Source organism: Cherax quadricarinatus, chromosome 6 (assembly GCF_038502225.1).
Source record: "Cherax quadricarinatus isolate ZL_2023a chromosome 6, ASM3850222v1, whole genome shotgun sequence".
In the NCBI taxonomy this organism is placed as follows: domain Eukaryota; kingdom Metazoa; phylum Arthropoda; class Malacostraca; order Decapoda; family Parastacidae; genus Cherax; species Cherax quadricarinatus.
This window is the reverse complement of record NC_091297.1, coordinates 10063660-10081159: the sequence shown is the minus strand read 5'-3', so window position 1 is coordinate 10081159 and position 17500 is coordinate 10063660. Positions and strand designations below refer to the sequence as shown.

The 17500-nt window shown below is 44.3% G+C and overlaps 1 protein-coding gene across 1 annotated transcript in view; it reads right to left on the bottom strand.

The window, feature by feature from the left end:
• Window positions 1-17500, bottom strand: part of LOC128693585 (alanine--tRNA ligase, mitochondrial-like) — a 146501-nt gene that overhangs the window by 43253 nt on the left and 85748 nt on the right. Inside the window, exons 9-10 of the mRNA XM_070082083.1 lie at window positions 17405-17500; window positions 11203-11315 (exon numbers count right to left, since the gene is read on the bottom strand). The exon at window positions 17405-17500 is cut by the window's right edge and continues 665 nt beyond it. Coding sequence (XP_069938184.1) covers window positions 11203-11315; window positions 17405-17500 — 209 coding nt within the window. The remainder of the gene's footprint in view (window positions 1-11202; window positions 11316-17404) is intronic.

Below are 17500 nucleotides of genomic sequence, written 5' to 3'. Positions count from 1 at the left end.
TATTGTTTTTTTTTGAAAAAAGTTTTGTAAAAAATTTGAAAATTTATGTTTGTGTGTTATTGTGTTTATACAAAAGTTATATATGTAATTGAATCTCTTGGTCCCCAGGACACATAAGAGGAAAAATAAAATGAAAAACAAAAAACCTTCAAATAAAAAGTTTTTAAAAATTTTTAAAAACTTTTTTAACACATAAACTTCCTCTAAAGTTTTTACAAGGAGGATACCAGCTTATTCCAGAAATGATAAATTATGGAAGGGACATAAAAACACGATTAGGGTAAGTGAATGGTCCTTAGGCAAAAAGAAAAATTAAACCAAACAAACCCCGGCCTAAAAACGATGCAAGGGTTTTTAAAGGAATGTAAAGAATTTTAGAAAACCCCTTTTCAACCAACATATACAAAAACGGCATGGTGCCCGATAATGAAAAAAGGCAAATGTGATATATTTTCAAAACAGGTGAAGGTCCAGTTCAACATAGACCAATAAGCCAACTCCTAGGGGGTAAATTTTTGGAATCAAAATTTAGGCAGTTCGAGCCACCTGAAAAGAAAAATTTAAACAACAATCCCCCATGGTTTTTCAAAGGCTGCCCGCCCACAAATTTATTAATTTTTTCACTAAGGTATTTGAGGAGGTGACAGGGAATAAAGATATTGTGTATATGGGCTTCAGTAAGGCTTTGACAGGGTCCCACATCAGAGACTATTGAGGAAAAAAAGAAGGGAAAGGGGGAAAAATTTTTTTTCCGATAGGGGGATGGTTGAAAAGGCAGGAGAGTTTAAAATGGGGAGAAATTCAGAGGGGGGCCCACGGGGTGTTCCACAGGGGCGTGGGGGGCCCCTGCGTTCAAATCTACAAAAAAAATAGAGGGGGCAAAAATTTACATGGGGCAAGTTTTCCGATGAAAAAATAGGCAAAATTTTCCCTGACGGGGATATTAGCACCCAGAAGATTTGAATAGACGGGCGGGTTTTTGGAGAAGGGCAGATGCAGTTTAATATAGAAAATGAAAAGTTCTAAATTTTTGACGGGAAAAACTATCCCCTATAAACTAAAAATGTAGATTTTAAATATTAGGATTGAAAAGATTTAGAGTTCTTTTGGTAATCTAAAACCAAGACAAAGTGAAGTTTAAATAAAGCTAATAGAATCTTTGGCTTAATCAAAAAGTTAAAGAGTCCTCAGGTTGTTCTTCAACTCTAAAAATCCTTGGTTAGCCTATTTAGATTATGCTGCATTTTGGCACCAACAGAATGGGGATAAAAATTTCTGGAAAAGTACAAAGGGGATAAAAATTTGATCCCATGTATCAAAAACCTTCCTTGAGGAAGACTAAGGGCCCTGAAACTGCACTCTAGAAAGACGAGAATTGGGGGAAATTGATTGGGGGTTAAAGGGAAAAAGGAATAAAAAAAGGGGGGTTTAAATAGTGTTAAAAAAATATCTATGACAGGACTAAAAATGGTTTTTTTGGGAAAAATTAGTTTCGGGAAAAAAAAAAGATGGTTTTAATGGGAGTTGTGATAGGAAAAACCCCTTGGGACTGTATAGAGGCCGAAAAGACAGACACAACAGGCAGAAAGAAAAAAGAAAACAGGCAGAAAGAAAGACAGACACACACAGGGAAAAAAGACAGACACACAAAGGCAGACAGAAAGAAGACACAAAAGGCAGAAGAAAGACAGAACAACAGGCAGACAGAAAGATGGAACACACAGGAAAACAGAAAGACAGATACACACAGGCAGACAAAAGAAAAGCCAAAACAGGCAGACAGAAAGACAGACACACACAGGCAGAAGAAAACAGACAAACAGGCAAACAGAAAGACAGATACACACAGGCAGAATTATGCAGTCACACAACTCCAAGGGGCCCAAAGGAGGAAAGGGAAGATCAACGGTTGCAGAGGAGAGGTATGGGTTTTGTGCGAGGCACAACAAGGCTATCAAGAGCCACCTGAAAAAAAAAGGAGAAACTGACCACAAAAGGGGATCCAGAGCCACAGAGGGTGAGGAATGAAGGAAGGGGGGCAAAACAGTGTTTATCCGGGGTTGGAGAGAGAGGAAAGGACACACACTGGGGGGAAGAAAGGAAGGGAGATTGGAAAACAAAAAAAATGGGGAAGAGGGGGACGAGATTGAAAACAGAGAATGGGGGGTACCAAGGGAGAAACCAAACGCTGATTCTCAGGAGGGAAAAAAGTGAAAGACCCTTTAAGAGAAACACATTAAATACGAAGAGCAGAGGGTGTTCGGGGAAGAACAAAAAAATTGAACACAGCAGCTGGGGGGAGAGGACAAAAAGCAAAGGGGGAGTAAAAAAAGAGAAAGGGGGGAAACCCAAGAGGTCGGTTGAGCAGGACAGAAAGAAGGGGCCACACACAACTATTTCCAGAACCAAAACCATCCACCACCCCAACAACCCCAATCCACCCAGCCTCCACCCAAACCAAGCTATAGAACTCACAGATGCCACCGGCTCCCCCCTCACAGGCCCCAAACCCACAGTTTTGGGAAAGGAAACTGAAGGGAGGGAACAAACGCTGATGGAAAAAAAAAAAGTGGGGGATGGAAAAAAGAGCAAAGAAGATAAACGACATCATAGTTTCCAAAACCGCTTGGGTTGAAAACAGATGCCATCTTTCCAACGGGATACCAAACCTGAGGAAAGACAGGGGGAATTGGGGGTGGAGGAGGTTATCAAAAACGGGTTTTTGATGAGCGGGAGAGAGAAGATACAGGAAAGTGATTACAGTGGGAAATCACCGGGAGGCCCCAAGGGGTTGCAGTTTATAACCCACCACAGAACAGCAGGAGGAAAGGGAAAGAGAAGGGAGCAAGAAAAAGGTTACAATAGCAGAGTGGCCGAAGAGTCATGCATGCGGGGCAAAGCTCCTGATCATGGGTGATTTTAACCAAAGGGAAGAGGGGGAGAATTTGGGGACCCACATAAAAAGATATTTGAGGGCTAAGATGATGGGGTGGTACTGGAAAAAGGCCCAAAACAAGGGACATACAAGAGAGAGGAGAGGATGAACAGGGACTTAGTTTTCACCCGGGCAGATATGGGGACATCAAAATTGAAAGACCCGGGGCCAGTGACAGTTTTTAAGTAAACACATAAGACGTGGGGGGAGCAAATAAGGGCCCGGGAAAGGGAAAAACTACAAGAAAGGGGGACTCACAGGAATGAGGAACCCCTGAACGGGTTAGGAAGAGAACTGGCAGGGAAAAAAAGTTAATGAGATGATGGAATTGTAAATAAAATGAAAGGGAGGTTGGGAGAGGTTTGTCCCCAAGGGACAGGAGAATAAAAACCCGGGATGGCCCGGGTTTACCCAAAAGGTGGGAGAAAACCAAGTAGGAAGGGAAGAAATAAAGGAAAGGACCCAAGAAAAAGGGAGAACAGTCGAGAGGAAATGTTATGCACAGAAAAAAGGGGGGACCCCCAAAGACAAAAAAAAGAAAGAAAGATACCAAAATGTTGTCGCCACCGGGAGGGAAAACACAGCGGACCAGGTAACAGGGGGAAGGGAAAGGGAGAAAACAGAAATGACCGAAGAGTGAAGAACTCAACAAGAGATTAAAAGAAGTGTTAAAGAAGACAGGGACTAGAAACAGGGGGGGCACACCACCAAGTGCTGGAAAAAGTGCACAAAAAAGGGGAAGGGGATTTATGAGTAGATATTCCCAGGGAACCGATAACATCTCCATGGGTATTGGGGAGGGGGAGGGATTTCCCCCTAAAACTATTCAATACATCTATCAACAGGGAGAGCCGAGGTAAGACAGAAATGTAGTCCCATTTTAAAAAAGGAAAGACAGAAGATTAAACCCCAGACCGTGTCACTGAATGATAGAAAATCTGAGAAGATTTCAGGAGAAGAGGGGAACATAAAGGAAGATTCATCAACAGCAGCCACAGTGTTTCGGGAGGGAAAATCCGGTCACAAACCTAGGGAGTTCTATACGGGGCAAGGAAGACAAGGAGAGAGGGGGGGGGTGGATTATTTTCTTGACTGCAAGAAGCTGACAGCCACACAAGAGTTTGGGGCAAAACTGAGGACCAAGGGGGAAATGGGGAAGGCTTTTAAAGGATCGGGGAATACGCAGGAAGACAGCAGCAAGCGGGCACTGGGGGTGTGAGTGGCACTGCCCAGGGGGTCCCGAGGGGTCCCGGACCAAAAGTTTTTTTATTTGTGAACGAATGACGGGGAATAGATTTAGGTGTCCCTTTTTGAATACAAGTTGATGAGAAGAATACACTGATCAAGACCAGGAAAAAAACCACAAAGGACGGGACAGGTGCAAACTGGTCCAGCAATTGGTCCGGAGCAATCCACCAAGTGCAAAGTCATGAAGATTGGGGAAGGGCAAAGAAGGCCAAACGGAGAAGGTCCGGGGGCGGCCAAAAAACCTCCCCAAAGGGAAAGATCTTGGGGAGATAACCCAGGCACATCCCCCAAGCCATCAACAAATAACTGCTGAAATAGGGCCCAGAAAACCTCAGAACAGACCCCAATTTTAAAAAGGGAACGCTCGGGACCTAAAACTGAAGCTGGGGCCCATATTGGCAACCAGTTTGAACCCCACACCACCCAAAGACGTGAAACAGAGAAAGTGGGTTTGAAAACAAGACTAGTCCAGAAAGAGGTATGCCCTACGGGAGATTTAAGGAAAACAACCTGAGACACGGGAGGACAGGAGAAAAGGGGGAAGAAAGAAAAAAAAATACTGAGGGAATTGACAAGGTGGAAAAACAGGTTTTCCAGAGTTTGGGACAAAAAAAGGACACAGTTGGAAAGACACAGATGAATCACAGGGATGTTTGGATTTTTGCCAAGAGTAGTGTAAGTGGGAAAGTTTAAAAATTAGTGGGGGCAGGGTCCATACAAGTTAAGAGAGGAGAAAAGACAGAAAGACAGACACACACAGGCAGACAGAAAGACAGACACACACTGACAGACAGAAAGACAGACACACACAGGCAGACAGAAAGACAGACGCACACAGGCAGACAGAAAGACAGATACACACAGGCAGACAGAAAGACAGACACACACAGGCAGACAGAAAGACAGACACACACAGGCAGACAGAAAGACGGACACACACAGGCAAACAGAAAGACAGATACACACAGGCAGACAGACAGACAGCCACACACAGGCAGACAGAAAGACAGACACACACAGGCAAACAGAAAGACAGATACACACAGGCAGACAGACAGACAGCCACACACAGGCAGACAGAAAGACAGCCACACACAGGCAGACAGAAAGACAGACACACACAGACAGACAGAAAGACAGATACACACAGGCAGACAGAGAGACAGCCACACACAGGCAGACAGAAAGACAGCCACACACAGGCAGACAGACACACACAGGCACACACAGGCAGACAGACACACGCAGGCAGACAGAAAGACAGACACACACAGGCAGACAGAAAGACAGACACACACAGGAAGACAGAAAGACACACACACACAGGCAGAAAGACACACAGCCACACACAGACAGAATGACAGACACACACAGGCAGACAGAAAGACAGACACACACAGGCAGACAGAAAAACAGACACACACAGGCAGACAGAAAGACAGATACACACAGGTAGACAAACAGACCAAGACACACAGGCAGACAGAAAAACAGACACACTCACAGGCAGACAGAAAGAGAGACACACAGGCAGACAGAAAGACAGACACACACAGGCAGACAGACAGGCACACACAGGCAGACAGAAAGACAGACACACACAGGCAGACAGAAAGACAGACACACACGGGCAGACAGAAAGACAGACACACACTGACAGACAGAAGGACAGACACACACAGGCAGACAGAAAGACAGACACACACAGGCAGACAGAAAGACAGACACACACAGGCAGACAGAAAGACGGACACACACAGGCAGACAGAAAGATGGACACACACAGGCAAACAGAAAGACAGATACACACATGCAGACAGACAGACAGCCACACACAGGCAGACAGAAAGACAGACACACACAGGTAGACAGAAAGACAGACACACACAGGCAAACAGAAAGACAGATACACACAGGCAGACAGACAGACAGCCACACACAGGCAGACAGAAAGACAGACACACACAGGCAGACAGAAAGACACACACAGGCAGACAGAAAGACAGACACACAGGCAGACAGAAAGACAGACACACACGGGCAGACAGAAAGACAGACACACACTGACAGACAGAAAGACAGACACACACAGGCAGACAGAAAGACAGACACACACAGGCAGACAGAAAGACAGACACACACAGGCAGACAGAAAGACAGACACACACAGGCAGACAGAAAGACAGACACACACAGGCAGACAGAAAGACAGACACACACAGGCAAACAGAAAGACAGATACACACAGGCAGACAGACAGACAGCCACACACAGGCAGACAGAAAGACAGACACACACAGGCAGACAGAAAGACAGACACACACACAGGCAAACAGAAAGATACACACAGTCAGACAGACAGACAGCCACACACAGGCAGACAGAAAGACAGACACACACAGGAAAACAGAAAGACAGACACACACAGGCAGACAGAAAGACAGATACACACAGGCAGACAGAAAGACACACACAGGCAGACAGAAAGACAGACACACACAAGCAGACAGAAAGACAGACACACACAGGCAGACAGAAAGACAGACACACACAGGCAGACAGAAAGACAGACACACACGGGCAGACAGAAAGACAGACACACACTGACAGACAGAAAGACAGACACACACAGGCAGACAGAAAGACAGACACACACAGGCAGACAGAAAGACAGACATACACAGGCAGACAGAAAGACAGACACACACAGGCAAACAGAAACACAGATACACACAGGCAGACAGACAGACAGCCACACACAGGCAGACAGAAAGACAGACACACACAGGCAGACAGAAAGACAGATACACACAGGCAGACAGACAGACACCCACACACAGGCAGACAGAAAGACAGCCACACACAGGCAGACACACACACACAGGCAGACAGGCACACACAGGCAGACAGACACATGCAGGCAGACAGAAAGACAGACACACACAGGCAAACAGAAAGACACACACACACAGGAAGACAGAAAGACACACACACACAGGCAGACAGACAGACAGCCACACACAGGCAGACAGAAAGACAGACACACACAGGTAGACAGAAAGACAGACACACACAGGCAAACAGAAAGACAGATACACACAGGCAGACAGACAGACAGCCACACACAGGCAGACAGAAAGACAGACACACACTGACAGACAGAATGACAGACACACACAGGCAGACAGAAAGACAGACACACACAGGCAGACAGAAAGACAGACACACACAGGCAGACAGAAAGACAGACACACACAGGCAAACAGAAACACAGATACACACAGGCAGACAGACAGACAGCCACACACAGGCAGACAGAAAGACAGACACACACAGGCAGACAGAAAGACAGATACACACAGGCAGACAGACAGACACCCACACACAGGCAGACAGAAAGACAGCCACACACAGGCAGACACACACACACACACACAGGCAGACAGGCACACACAGGCAGACAGACACACGCAGGCAGACAGAAAGACAGACACACACAGGCAAACAGAAAGACACACACACACAGGAAGACAGAAAGACACACACACACAGGCAGACAGACAGACAGCCACACACAGGCAGACAGAAAGACAGACACACACAGGTAGACAGAAAGACAGACACACACAGGCAAACAGAAAGACAGATACACACAGGCAGACAGACAGACAGCCACACACAGGCAGACAGAAAGACAGACACACACAGGCAAACAGAAAGACAGATACACACAGGCAGACAGACAGACAGCCACACACAGGCAGACAGAAAGACAGACACACACAGGCAGACAGAAAGACACACACAGGCAGACAGAAAGACAGACACACACGGGCAGACAGAAAGACAGACACACACTGACAGACAGAAAGACAGACACACACAGGCAGACAGAAAGACAGACACACACAGGCAGACAGAAAGACAGACACACACAGGCAGACAGAAAGACAGACACACACAGGCAGACAGAAAGACAGACACACACAGGCAGACAGAAAGACAGACACACACAGGCAAACAGAAAGACAGACACACACAGGCAGACAGACAGACAGCCACACACAGGCAGACAGAAAGACAGACACACACAGGCAGACAGAAAGACAGACACACACACAGGCAAACAGAAAGACAGATACACACAGGCAGACAGACAGACAGCCACACACAGGCAGACAGAAAGACAGACACACACAGGAAAACAGAAAGACACACACAGGCAGACAGAAAGACAGATACACACAGGCAGACAGAAAGACACACACAGGCAGACAGAAAGACAGACACACACAAGCAGACAGAAAGACAGACACACACAGGCAGACAGAAAGACAGACACACACAGGCAGACAGAAAGACAGACACACATGGGCAGACAGAAAGACAGACACACACTGACAGACAGAAAGACAGACACACACAGGCAGACAGAAAGACAGACACACACAGGCAGACAGAAAGACAGACACACACAGACAGACAGAAAGACAGACACACACAGGCAAACAGAAAGACACACACACACAGGCAAACAGAAACACAGATACACACAGGCAGACAGACAGACAGCCACACACAGGCAGACAGAAAGACAGACACACACAGGCAGACAGAAAGACAGATACACACAGGCAGACAGACAGACACCCACACACAGGCAGACAGAAAGACAGCCACACACAGGCAGACACACACACACAGGCAGACAGGCACACACAGGCAGACAGACACACGCAGGCAGACAGAAAGACAGACACACACAGGCAGACAGAAAGACACACACACACAGGAAGACAGAAAGACACACACACACAGGCAGACAGAAAGACAGATACACACAGGCAGACAGAAAGCAGACACACACAGGCAGACAGACAGGCACACACAGGCAGACAGAAAGACAGACACACACAGGCAGACAGAACGACAGACACACACGGGCAGGCAGAAAGACAGACACACACTGACAGACAGAAGGACAGACACACACAGACAGAAAGACAGACACACACAGGCAGACAGAAAGACATACACAGGCAGACAGAAAAGGAGACACACACAGGCAGACAGAAAGACAGACACTCACAGGCAGACAGAAAGGCAGACACACACTGGCAGACAGAAAGACAGACACATACAGGCAGACAGAAAGACAGGCATGCACGGGCAGACAGAAAGACAGGCATGCACAGGCAGACAGAAAGAAAGACACACACAGGCAGACAGAAAGACAGACACACAGGCAGACAGAAAGAAAGACACACAGACAGAAAGAAAGACAGAGACACACAGGCAGACAGGAAGACAGACATGCACAGGCAGACAGAAAGGCAGACACACACTGGCAGACAGAAAGACAGACACACACTGACAGACAGAAGGACAGACACACACAGGCAGACAGAAAGACAGACACTCACAGTCAGACAGAAAGGCAGACACACACTGGCAGACAGAAAGACAGACACATACAGGCAGATAGAAAGACAAGAGACACACAGGCAGACTGAAAGACAGAGACACACAGGCAAACAGAAAGATAAAGACACACAGGCAGACAGAAAGACAGACACATGCAGGCAGACAGAAAGACAGGCATGCACGGGCAGACAGAAAGACAGGCATGTACAGGCAGACAGAAAGACAGACACACACAGGCAGACAGAAAGACAGACACACAGGCAGACAGAAAGAAAGACACACAGACAGAAAGAAAGACAGACACACACAGGCAGACAGGAAGACAGACATGCACAGGCAGACAGAAAGAAAGACACACAGACAGACGGAAAGACTGGGACACAGGCAGACAGAAATAGAGATAGACACAGCTAGACAGACAGACAGACAGACATGTTTATGTGTAATGGTGAAAACAAATAAAGCCAGGGTTCCATGCAGCAGTGCACGATCATCTTGTCACTCCACTGCTTACACTGTCAACAGTTTAGTGACACTTGTCTTAACACGATGCTTCAAGTAGTTTCATATATACTTCAGCATGTCTAAAACATTCCTGGGACCTACAAATACTTTGCGTATATTCCTTGACAATAGTAAATGACCAAAGCAGGTGTAAATGTTGAACTGTCAGTGTGTTTGTGACAATTTGAGGACAATTTCACTAACTAATATTAGTGTCAGAACAAAGATTGGCTATGAAATCACAAGAACTACTATAAATTGTAATTATCAGAACCTAAAAATTATATAAATATAAAAACGAGAAAAAAGGTATATCGGCAACACTTCTGCAAGCGGCAGACTCCATAATGCCATCAGGTGAGCATCCAGCCCCAACTTCACAGTCTTATATCTCAGTAAGTACTGGTCCTAAATTTTTTTTTTTGGTCTTATTACACACAGAAAATTGCCCTCTTTAATTTTAAAATAAAAAAACATTTTTTTTTTTTCAAAATATTCAGAGCACTGGGTGAGTGAATGTAGATCTATGTTTGGACAGTTAACGGGTTAATAGACTAATTGGTTGGAGCAGACAGCCAGTAATGACAAATGTGATGGATAGAGAAAAGACTGTAATAACAATAAAAATTACTGAAACCAAAGAATTTCGTCCATCATTTCTAAATCTACTAACCCAGCAGATTTTGCTCTGTATTTCCAAAGTCTGTTAAACAGAGGGTTTACTGTAATAGGGACTAAGACTACTAGACTTGGTTGGATTAAACTGTGATTACATCTGTAATGATGGTAAATAAATCAAGATAGCAGCAAACTGGTGACAATAGTAGCATTCTCTTACAATAGCTGAAGAATTGTAATAATGGCAGTAAATTAATAGTGATGTTAGCAATTTTTTACATGTTAAAATCACTGAGCTCATACAACTCTACTATATTTTTGTATCTAACCTTAATTACTCTAAAACCTTCATTCACATTTCCTACATAATTAGTCTGTCCTCATTCTATGAGCTTCAAAACTTGACCAGACCTTCAAAAATTATATTTAATAACTCTGCACTAAACTCAGGGGCCTGCATTCCATTAACTAACCTTGACTAGGTCTTCAGTCTTGCGGATGACAGTGTGGTCCAGGGCTTGATATGTACGCACTTGCAAATAAAAATGATCCGGAGATACATGAGATGATTTCTGGCATGATAAACCTGTAACATAACAACATTTAAATGTAGCAAAAGATAAGTTATGGCGCTAAGGAAAACCTGGGGTTTCAGCCCCCAAAATTCCCCAAACCCTCCCAAATAAAAATAGTAATAATAACTTCTTCAAAACAAGTCTCTGAGCTTTTCCCTTCCAACCAGAGAGCCAGCCCCAGCACAGATATTTTGGTGCTGTCTCCGAGTAAGATCATGGAATGAGCTTTCCAGTTATTTTTCCGTATATAAAAATGCTATTTTACAGTTATTTAACCCTTAAACAGTCCAAACGTATATATACGTTCTTACGCGTAGCGCCCCAAACGCATATATATGTTTTATTTTTCCTGCCATCAAATATGGCACGATTGGCCTGAGATGCCTTGTCAGCATAGAATGGGTCCTAACACTCAGTGTGTGCAGTATTAAAAAAATCTGGGACCACTTAGTACCTTGTGGGAGCGCCAGTTAAATTGAGCGCCAGCTACAGCAACAGTGCAGCAAACACCAAAGATTCACTGATGTAATGTCATATTAACACTCGTCTTTTAAGAGGAAAGTGATGTTAACCCTAAGTTTAGGGTCTGTCTATCTCTGTCTTCCTCTGTCTATCTGTCTATCACTGTCTGTCTATCTCTGTCTCTGTCTACCTCTGTCTATCTGTCTCTATCTCTTTCACTCTGTCTCTATCTTTCTGTCTATCTCTGTCTCACAGGTACACATAAATACAAGTATACAGTGTAAATTACCTAGGATAACCCAAAAAATCCAGACAAAGTGCTATATTCTGCTTGAAGATGTGAGTAACGGTGATGACGCAGTCTTGTGGCTCTCTCTGAGACAGAGAGCTAGACAGACAGACAGATAGACAGGGAGCTTGACAGACAGACAAATAGACAGACAGACATGTTTGTGTACTGGCGAAAACAAAGTGAGGGCGATGCTCATCAAATATCACCTCTAATCTTTTCTTACCAGCCGCACCCTCTATCAAATGAGACCAAGAAAACAAGAATACAACCATAAATACTATACGAAAATAGACCACAAAGTCGGCATTTTAATTAAAAAACAGTCGGAGTTTTTTTCTCATTATGCACTGCGTGCTGCAGGATTTTTTTATATGGTGTACACTGACTACACAGACCCATTCTCTTACATGTGGGCCTACCAGCTTTCTCCTGCTTGATTTGAAGCAGCTAGAATTTATGAGTATATATACGTCAAACACGGTGACTCGTAAGACGTATATATACGACTGAAATAGTCAAAGGGTTAATGACATGCCCATGCACTCTGCCCCAGGCCCAGACTCGTAGAACTCTGTGTTCATCAAGAATTGCAAGAAGCCCCTATCACGTGCCTTCTGCATTTTATGGAGAGGGAGCATGGACACAGGGGTCATCCCACACACACTAAAAACAACAGACATAGCCCCACTCCACAAAGGTGGCAGTAAAGCAATTGCAAATAACTACAGACCAATAGCACTAACATCCCATATCATAAAAATCTTTGAGAGGGTTCTAAGAAGCAAGATAGCCAACCACCTAGATTCCCATCAATTACACAACCCAGGGCAACATGGGTTTAGAGCAGGCTGCTCCTGTCTGTCCCAGCTACTGGGCCATTATGACAAGGTCCTGGATGCTGAAGAAGATAAACAAAATACAGATGTAGTATACACAGACTTTGCAAAAGCTTTCGACAAGTGTGACCATGGTGTAATAGCACACAAAATGTGGGATAAAGGAATAACGGGAAAAAATTGATAGATAGATCTACAACTTCCTGACAAATTTAACACAAAGAGTAATAGTAAACAGAGTAAAGCCCCAGGCAGCCACGGTAAAATGCTCTGCTCCACAAGGCACAGTACTCGCTCCCATTCTATTCCTCATCCTCATTTCTGACATAGACAGAGATGTAAGCCATAGCTCCGTGTCTTTCTTTGAGGATGACACCTGGATCACCATGGCAGTGACCTCCATCGAAGACACCACAAGACTCCAAGCTGACATTAACCAAATCTTCGAATGGGCCACTCAAAACAATATGAAGTTCAACGAGGAGAAATTTTGACTACTCAGATATGGAAAACTTGAAGAAATTAAAAATGTATCAGGGTATACTTGGGAGTGATAATGTCAGAGGATCTCACCTTCAAAGACCACAATAATGTATCTACCTCATCCGCTAGGAAAATAATAGGATGGATAATGAGAACTTTCAAAACTAGGGACACCAAGCCCATGATGACTCTCTTCAAATTGCTTGTGCTCTCTAGGCTGGAATACTGCTGTACACTAATGGGCCCCTTCAAGGCTGGTGACACTGCAGACCTGGAGAGTGTACAAAGAACTTTCATGGCACATACATGCAATAAGGCACCTAAACTACTGGGAACGGTTGAAGGTCCTCGAACGCGGGTAAGAGAGATACATGATAATATACACTTGGAAGGTCCTGGAGGTATTGGTACCAAACCTGCACACAAAAATTACTCCATACGAAAGCAAAAGACTCAGCAGGAGATGCAACATTCCCACGATGAAAAGCAGGGGTGCCACGAGTACACTGAGAGACAACACAATAAGTGTCCAGGGCCCAAGACTGTTCAATTACCTCCCAGCATACATAAGGGGGATTACCAATAGACCCCTGGCTGTCTTCAAGAAGGCACTGGACAGGCACCTAAAGTCAGTACCTGACCAACTGGGCTGTGGTTCGTACGTCAGCTTGCGTGCGGCCAGCAGTAACAGCCTGGTTGATCAGACCCTTATCCACCATGAGGCCTGGTCTCAGACCAGGCCATGGGGGCATTGACCCCTGAAACCCTCTCCAGGTAAACTCCAGGAAGAGAAGAAAAGATCAAGTCATGAGTGTTGACATTTGGAGCATTTGACAATGTAAGGAGAAAGGAAAGCATCTACAGAGACAAAGCCAGGACTAGGATTCATACTAGAAAAGCTGTGTATAAGGGATGCTTCAACAAGACGATGGCTGTGAAGGCTAGAAGTAAGATAGACAGTTTTGGCAGAGGACCAGCATTACCACTACCACTACTACTCTTTCTTCCTCTCTTTCTTCCATCCCTGTCCTCACTTACATATATACTGGCTCACTCACTGTCTTCTGTTAGTGTGACTTGTGAATGGTCAAAGTCAGACCAAAATATCATAAGCGTTTCTCTCTCCTATGTGCGGATTATTTGTTTAGAGTTATAAAATAGGGGTTAGTGGTTTGGGTGTACACTGGAGGGGTTAGAGTGGCTGGGGTCAGTGGGTTCGGTATGGAGTGGGGGACGAGGGATGGGGATTGGGAGACTGCTGTTATGGGAGATGAAGACCGAACACTGTAAGTGGGGGCAGGAGCTAGAGGCTCAACACCTTTACGAACCTTACCCCCCCCTCCCCACACTTGCAATCACCTCTCCTAAACATTTGCCTGCACCTGCATATCCACACCCACCTGCCTCTACCCATCTCCACACTAATGCCCATCTGACCATACACTTCAGTGCTACACGGGATGTACAATGGGCAAAGGGAACATAGCACAGCAACAATAGCATGCACCCATGGGCCACTCTCGCCCTTCGCTCAGAACTTCACTCACCCTTCTTCACCCAGTACCTTGTCCTTCCCCACTATCCTACATGCTCCCACCCACTAGTCCGTAAGATAATGGACTCGCCCTGTGGCTCACTGTGAAACAAAATGGAAAGAACACAGCACATGCCACATTTTTCCTTACATGCACTCCACTGTGTAACTCAATTTTCTGCAGTATGTTTACCAAAAATATGCCACAATTTTGCAACCATGTTATAATATAAATGTATTAAGAGATTATGTGTTATCCAATGGTCTACTGTATATAATAACTTAATAACATAAGAAGGAACACTGCAGCAGACCTATTAGCCCATACCTAGTCAGGTCCAGGTCACATCCACTTAAGAAGCACAGCACCAGACCTACTAGCACAAAGTATACATCTTTAAAACAAAAAAAAATTCAAATGATTTCTAGTGTTTTCTGTTTATGTGTTCATATATAGTATTGCAGAGATTTTTTCATTTGTAAATATCTGTCAATCAATATGCATTCATGTTATAATATACCGAATAACCTTTCTTATACTTGGTGCACTGAAAAAATATAATGCTGTACAGTGGAACCTCAAAAATCGAACATATCACATATTGAACGTTTCGAAAATAGGACCATTTTTTCGAACAAACTGTGTCCCTATTATCGAACGCGCCCCTATTTTCGGACCACCAGGTACGGGACCTGTCTGCCGCCCGCTCTGTCTGCATCCCCGCGCAGGCGCCGTGAGCGGTCTAGCTTTGTTTATGCTTGAGTGAACACTAACCTGCGCTCTCATTCATGCATTTTACGATTATTTCGTTGTGTTTAGTGCTTGTGGGACTGTGAAATAAGCTGCCATGGGCCTAAAGAAACTTGCTAGTGGTACCCATGTGGTAAAGAAAGTGAGAAACACCATAGATGTGAAGAAGGAAATAATACAGAAGTATGAGAGTGGTGTGAGACTTGTTGAACTTGCTAGGATGTATGGGAAAAACAAATCGACCATCGGTTCTATCCTGTCAAAGAAAGAACAAATCAAGGAAGCTGATGTTGCAAAAGGTGTTAATATAGGGAGTGGATGAGGTGCCTTCTTCAAAGATTAAGGAGATTTGTGCCAAGTGGAATGATGTCCAAATGTTTGTGCAGAAGTACTACCCTGAGCAAGCTGAACAAGCCATCTTTGCAACAAGTTCAGTGACAGAACCATGTCCCATTTTAGGGAAATGTTAAAGAGGCACCAGAAACAGAGGACTGTGGACAGTTATTTTGTGAGAAAGGGGTCTAGTGACTCTCAAGCTGGTCCTAGTGGCATTAAAAGACAGAGAAGGGAAGTAACCCCAGAGAGGGCTTTACCTGAAGTCCTCATGGAGGGGGATTCTCCTTCCAAACACTAACCCCAACTCCCTCTCTCCTCCTCCCTATCTTCCAGATGCCATCACCAATCTTCAATAAAGGTAAGTAAAAATGTTATTTTATATGTATTACTATACATAATTAATAACAACAGTATTTGTTGTATGTAAAACTGTAATTAATCTTTATAAAATGTATTTTTTGTGTGAATATTTTTGGGTTTCTGGAACGGATTAATTGTATTTCCAGTATTTCTTATGGGAAATATTGCTTCTAATTTCAGACTTTTCGAATTTAGAACTAACTCCTGGAACGGATTAAGTTCGATTTTTGAGGTTCCACTGTATCATAATTTTCTTCTTTGCATCACCCTGCCTTGGTAGGAGAGCACCACTGAGGTAGAAAAAAAGTGAGGGTTCTGATGTTCTAGGAGAGACCAGTTTAGGGCCACAATAAAGGTTGTCAACTACTGGCCATACTTAAGAACATAAGAACATAAGAAAGAAGGAACACTGCAACAGGTCTACTGGCCTATGCGAGGCAGGTCAAATTCTCACACCGGCTTAAGCCAATGCCTCGACCTAGTGAGGTCAGACACGTCACTTAAGGGAGGAGCACTGCATCCGACCTAGAAGCACAAGCTAGTCAGGTCCAACTCACACCCACCCACACCCACTCATGTATTTATCCAACCTATTTTTAAAACTACATAACATTTTAGCTTCTATGACAGTACTCAAGAGTTTGTTCCACTCATCCACAACTCTATTACCAAACCAGTGCTTTCCTATATCCTTCCTGAATCTGAATTTTTCCAATTTAAAGCCACAGATATGAGTCCTGTCTATGTTAGATATTTTTAGCATGCTATTTACAGCCACTTTTTTAATTCCTGTTTTCCATTTATACACCTTGATCATATCCCACCTAATTCTACGCCTTTCTAGAGAGTGCAGATTCAGGGCCCTCAGTCTATCCTCATAGGGAAGATTTCTGATGCATGGGATCAACTTTATCATCCTCCTCTGTATGTTTTCCAGAGCATTTATATCCATTCTGTAATACCGTGACCAAAACTGTGCAGCATAATCTAAATGAGGCTTAACCAAGATAGATATATAAACTTAAAGATAAGATATATAAACTTACCTGTTATTGCTCTGATTGCACTGTTAAGAAGATGTGATGCTGAATGATTCTGCATACATCCCATTCTTCTTGTTTCACAAATGGTGGTTGTCACCA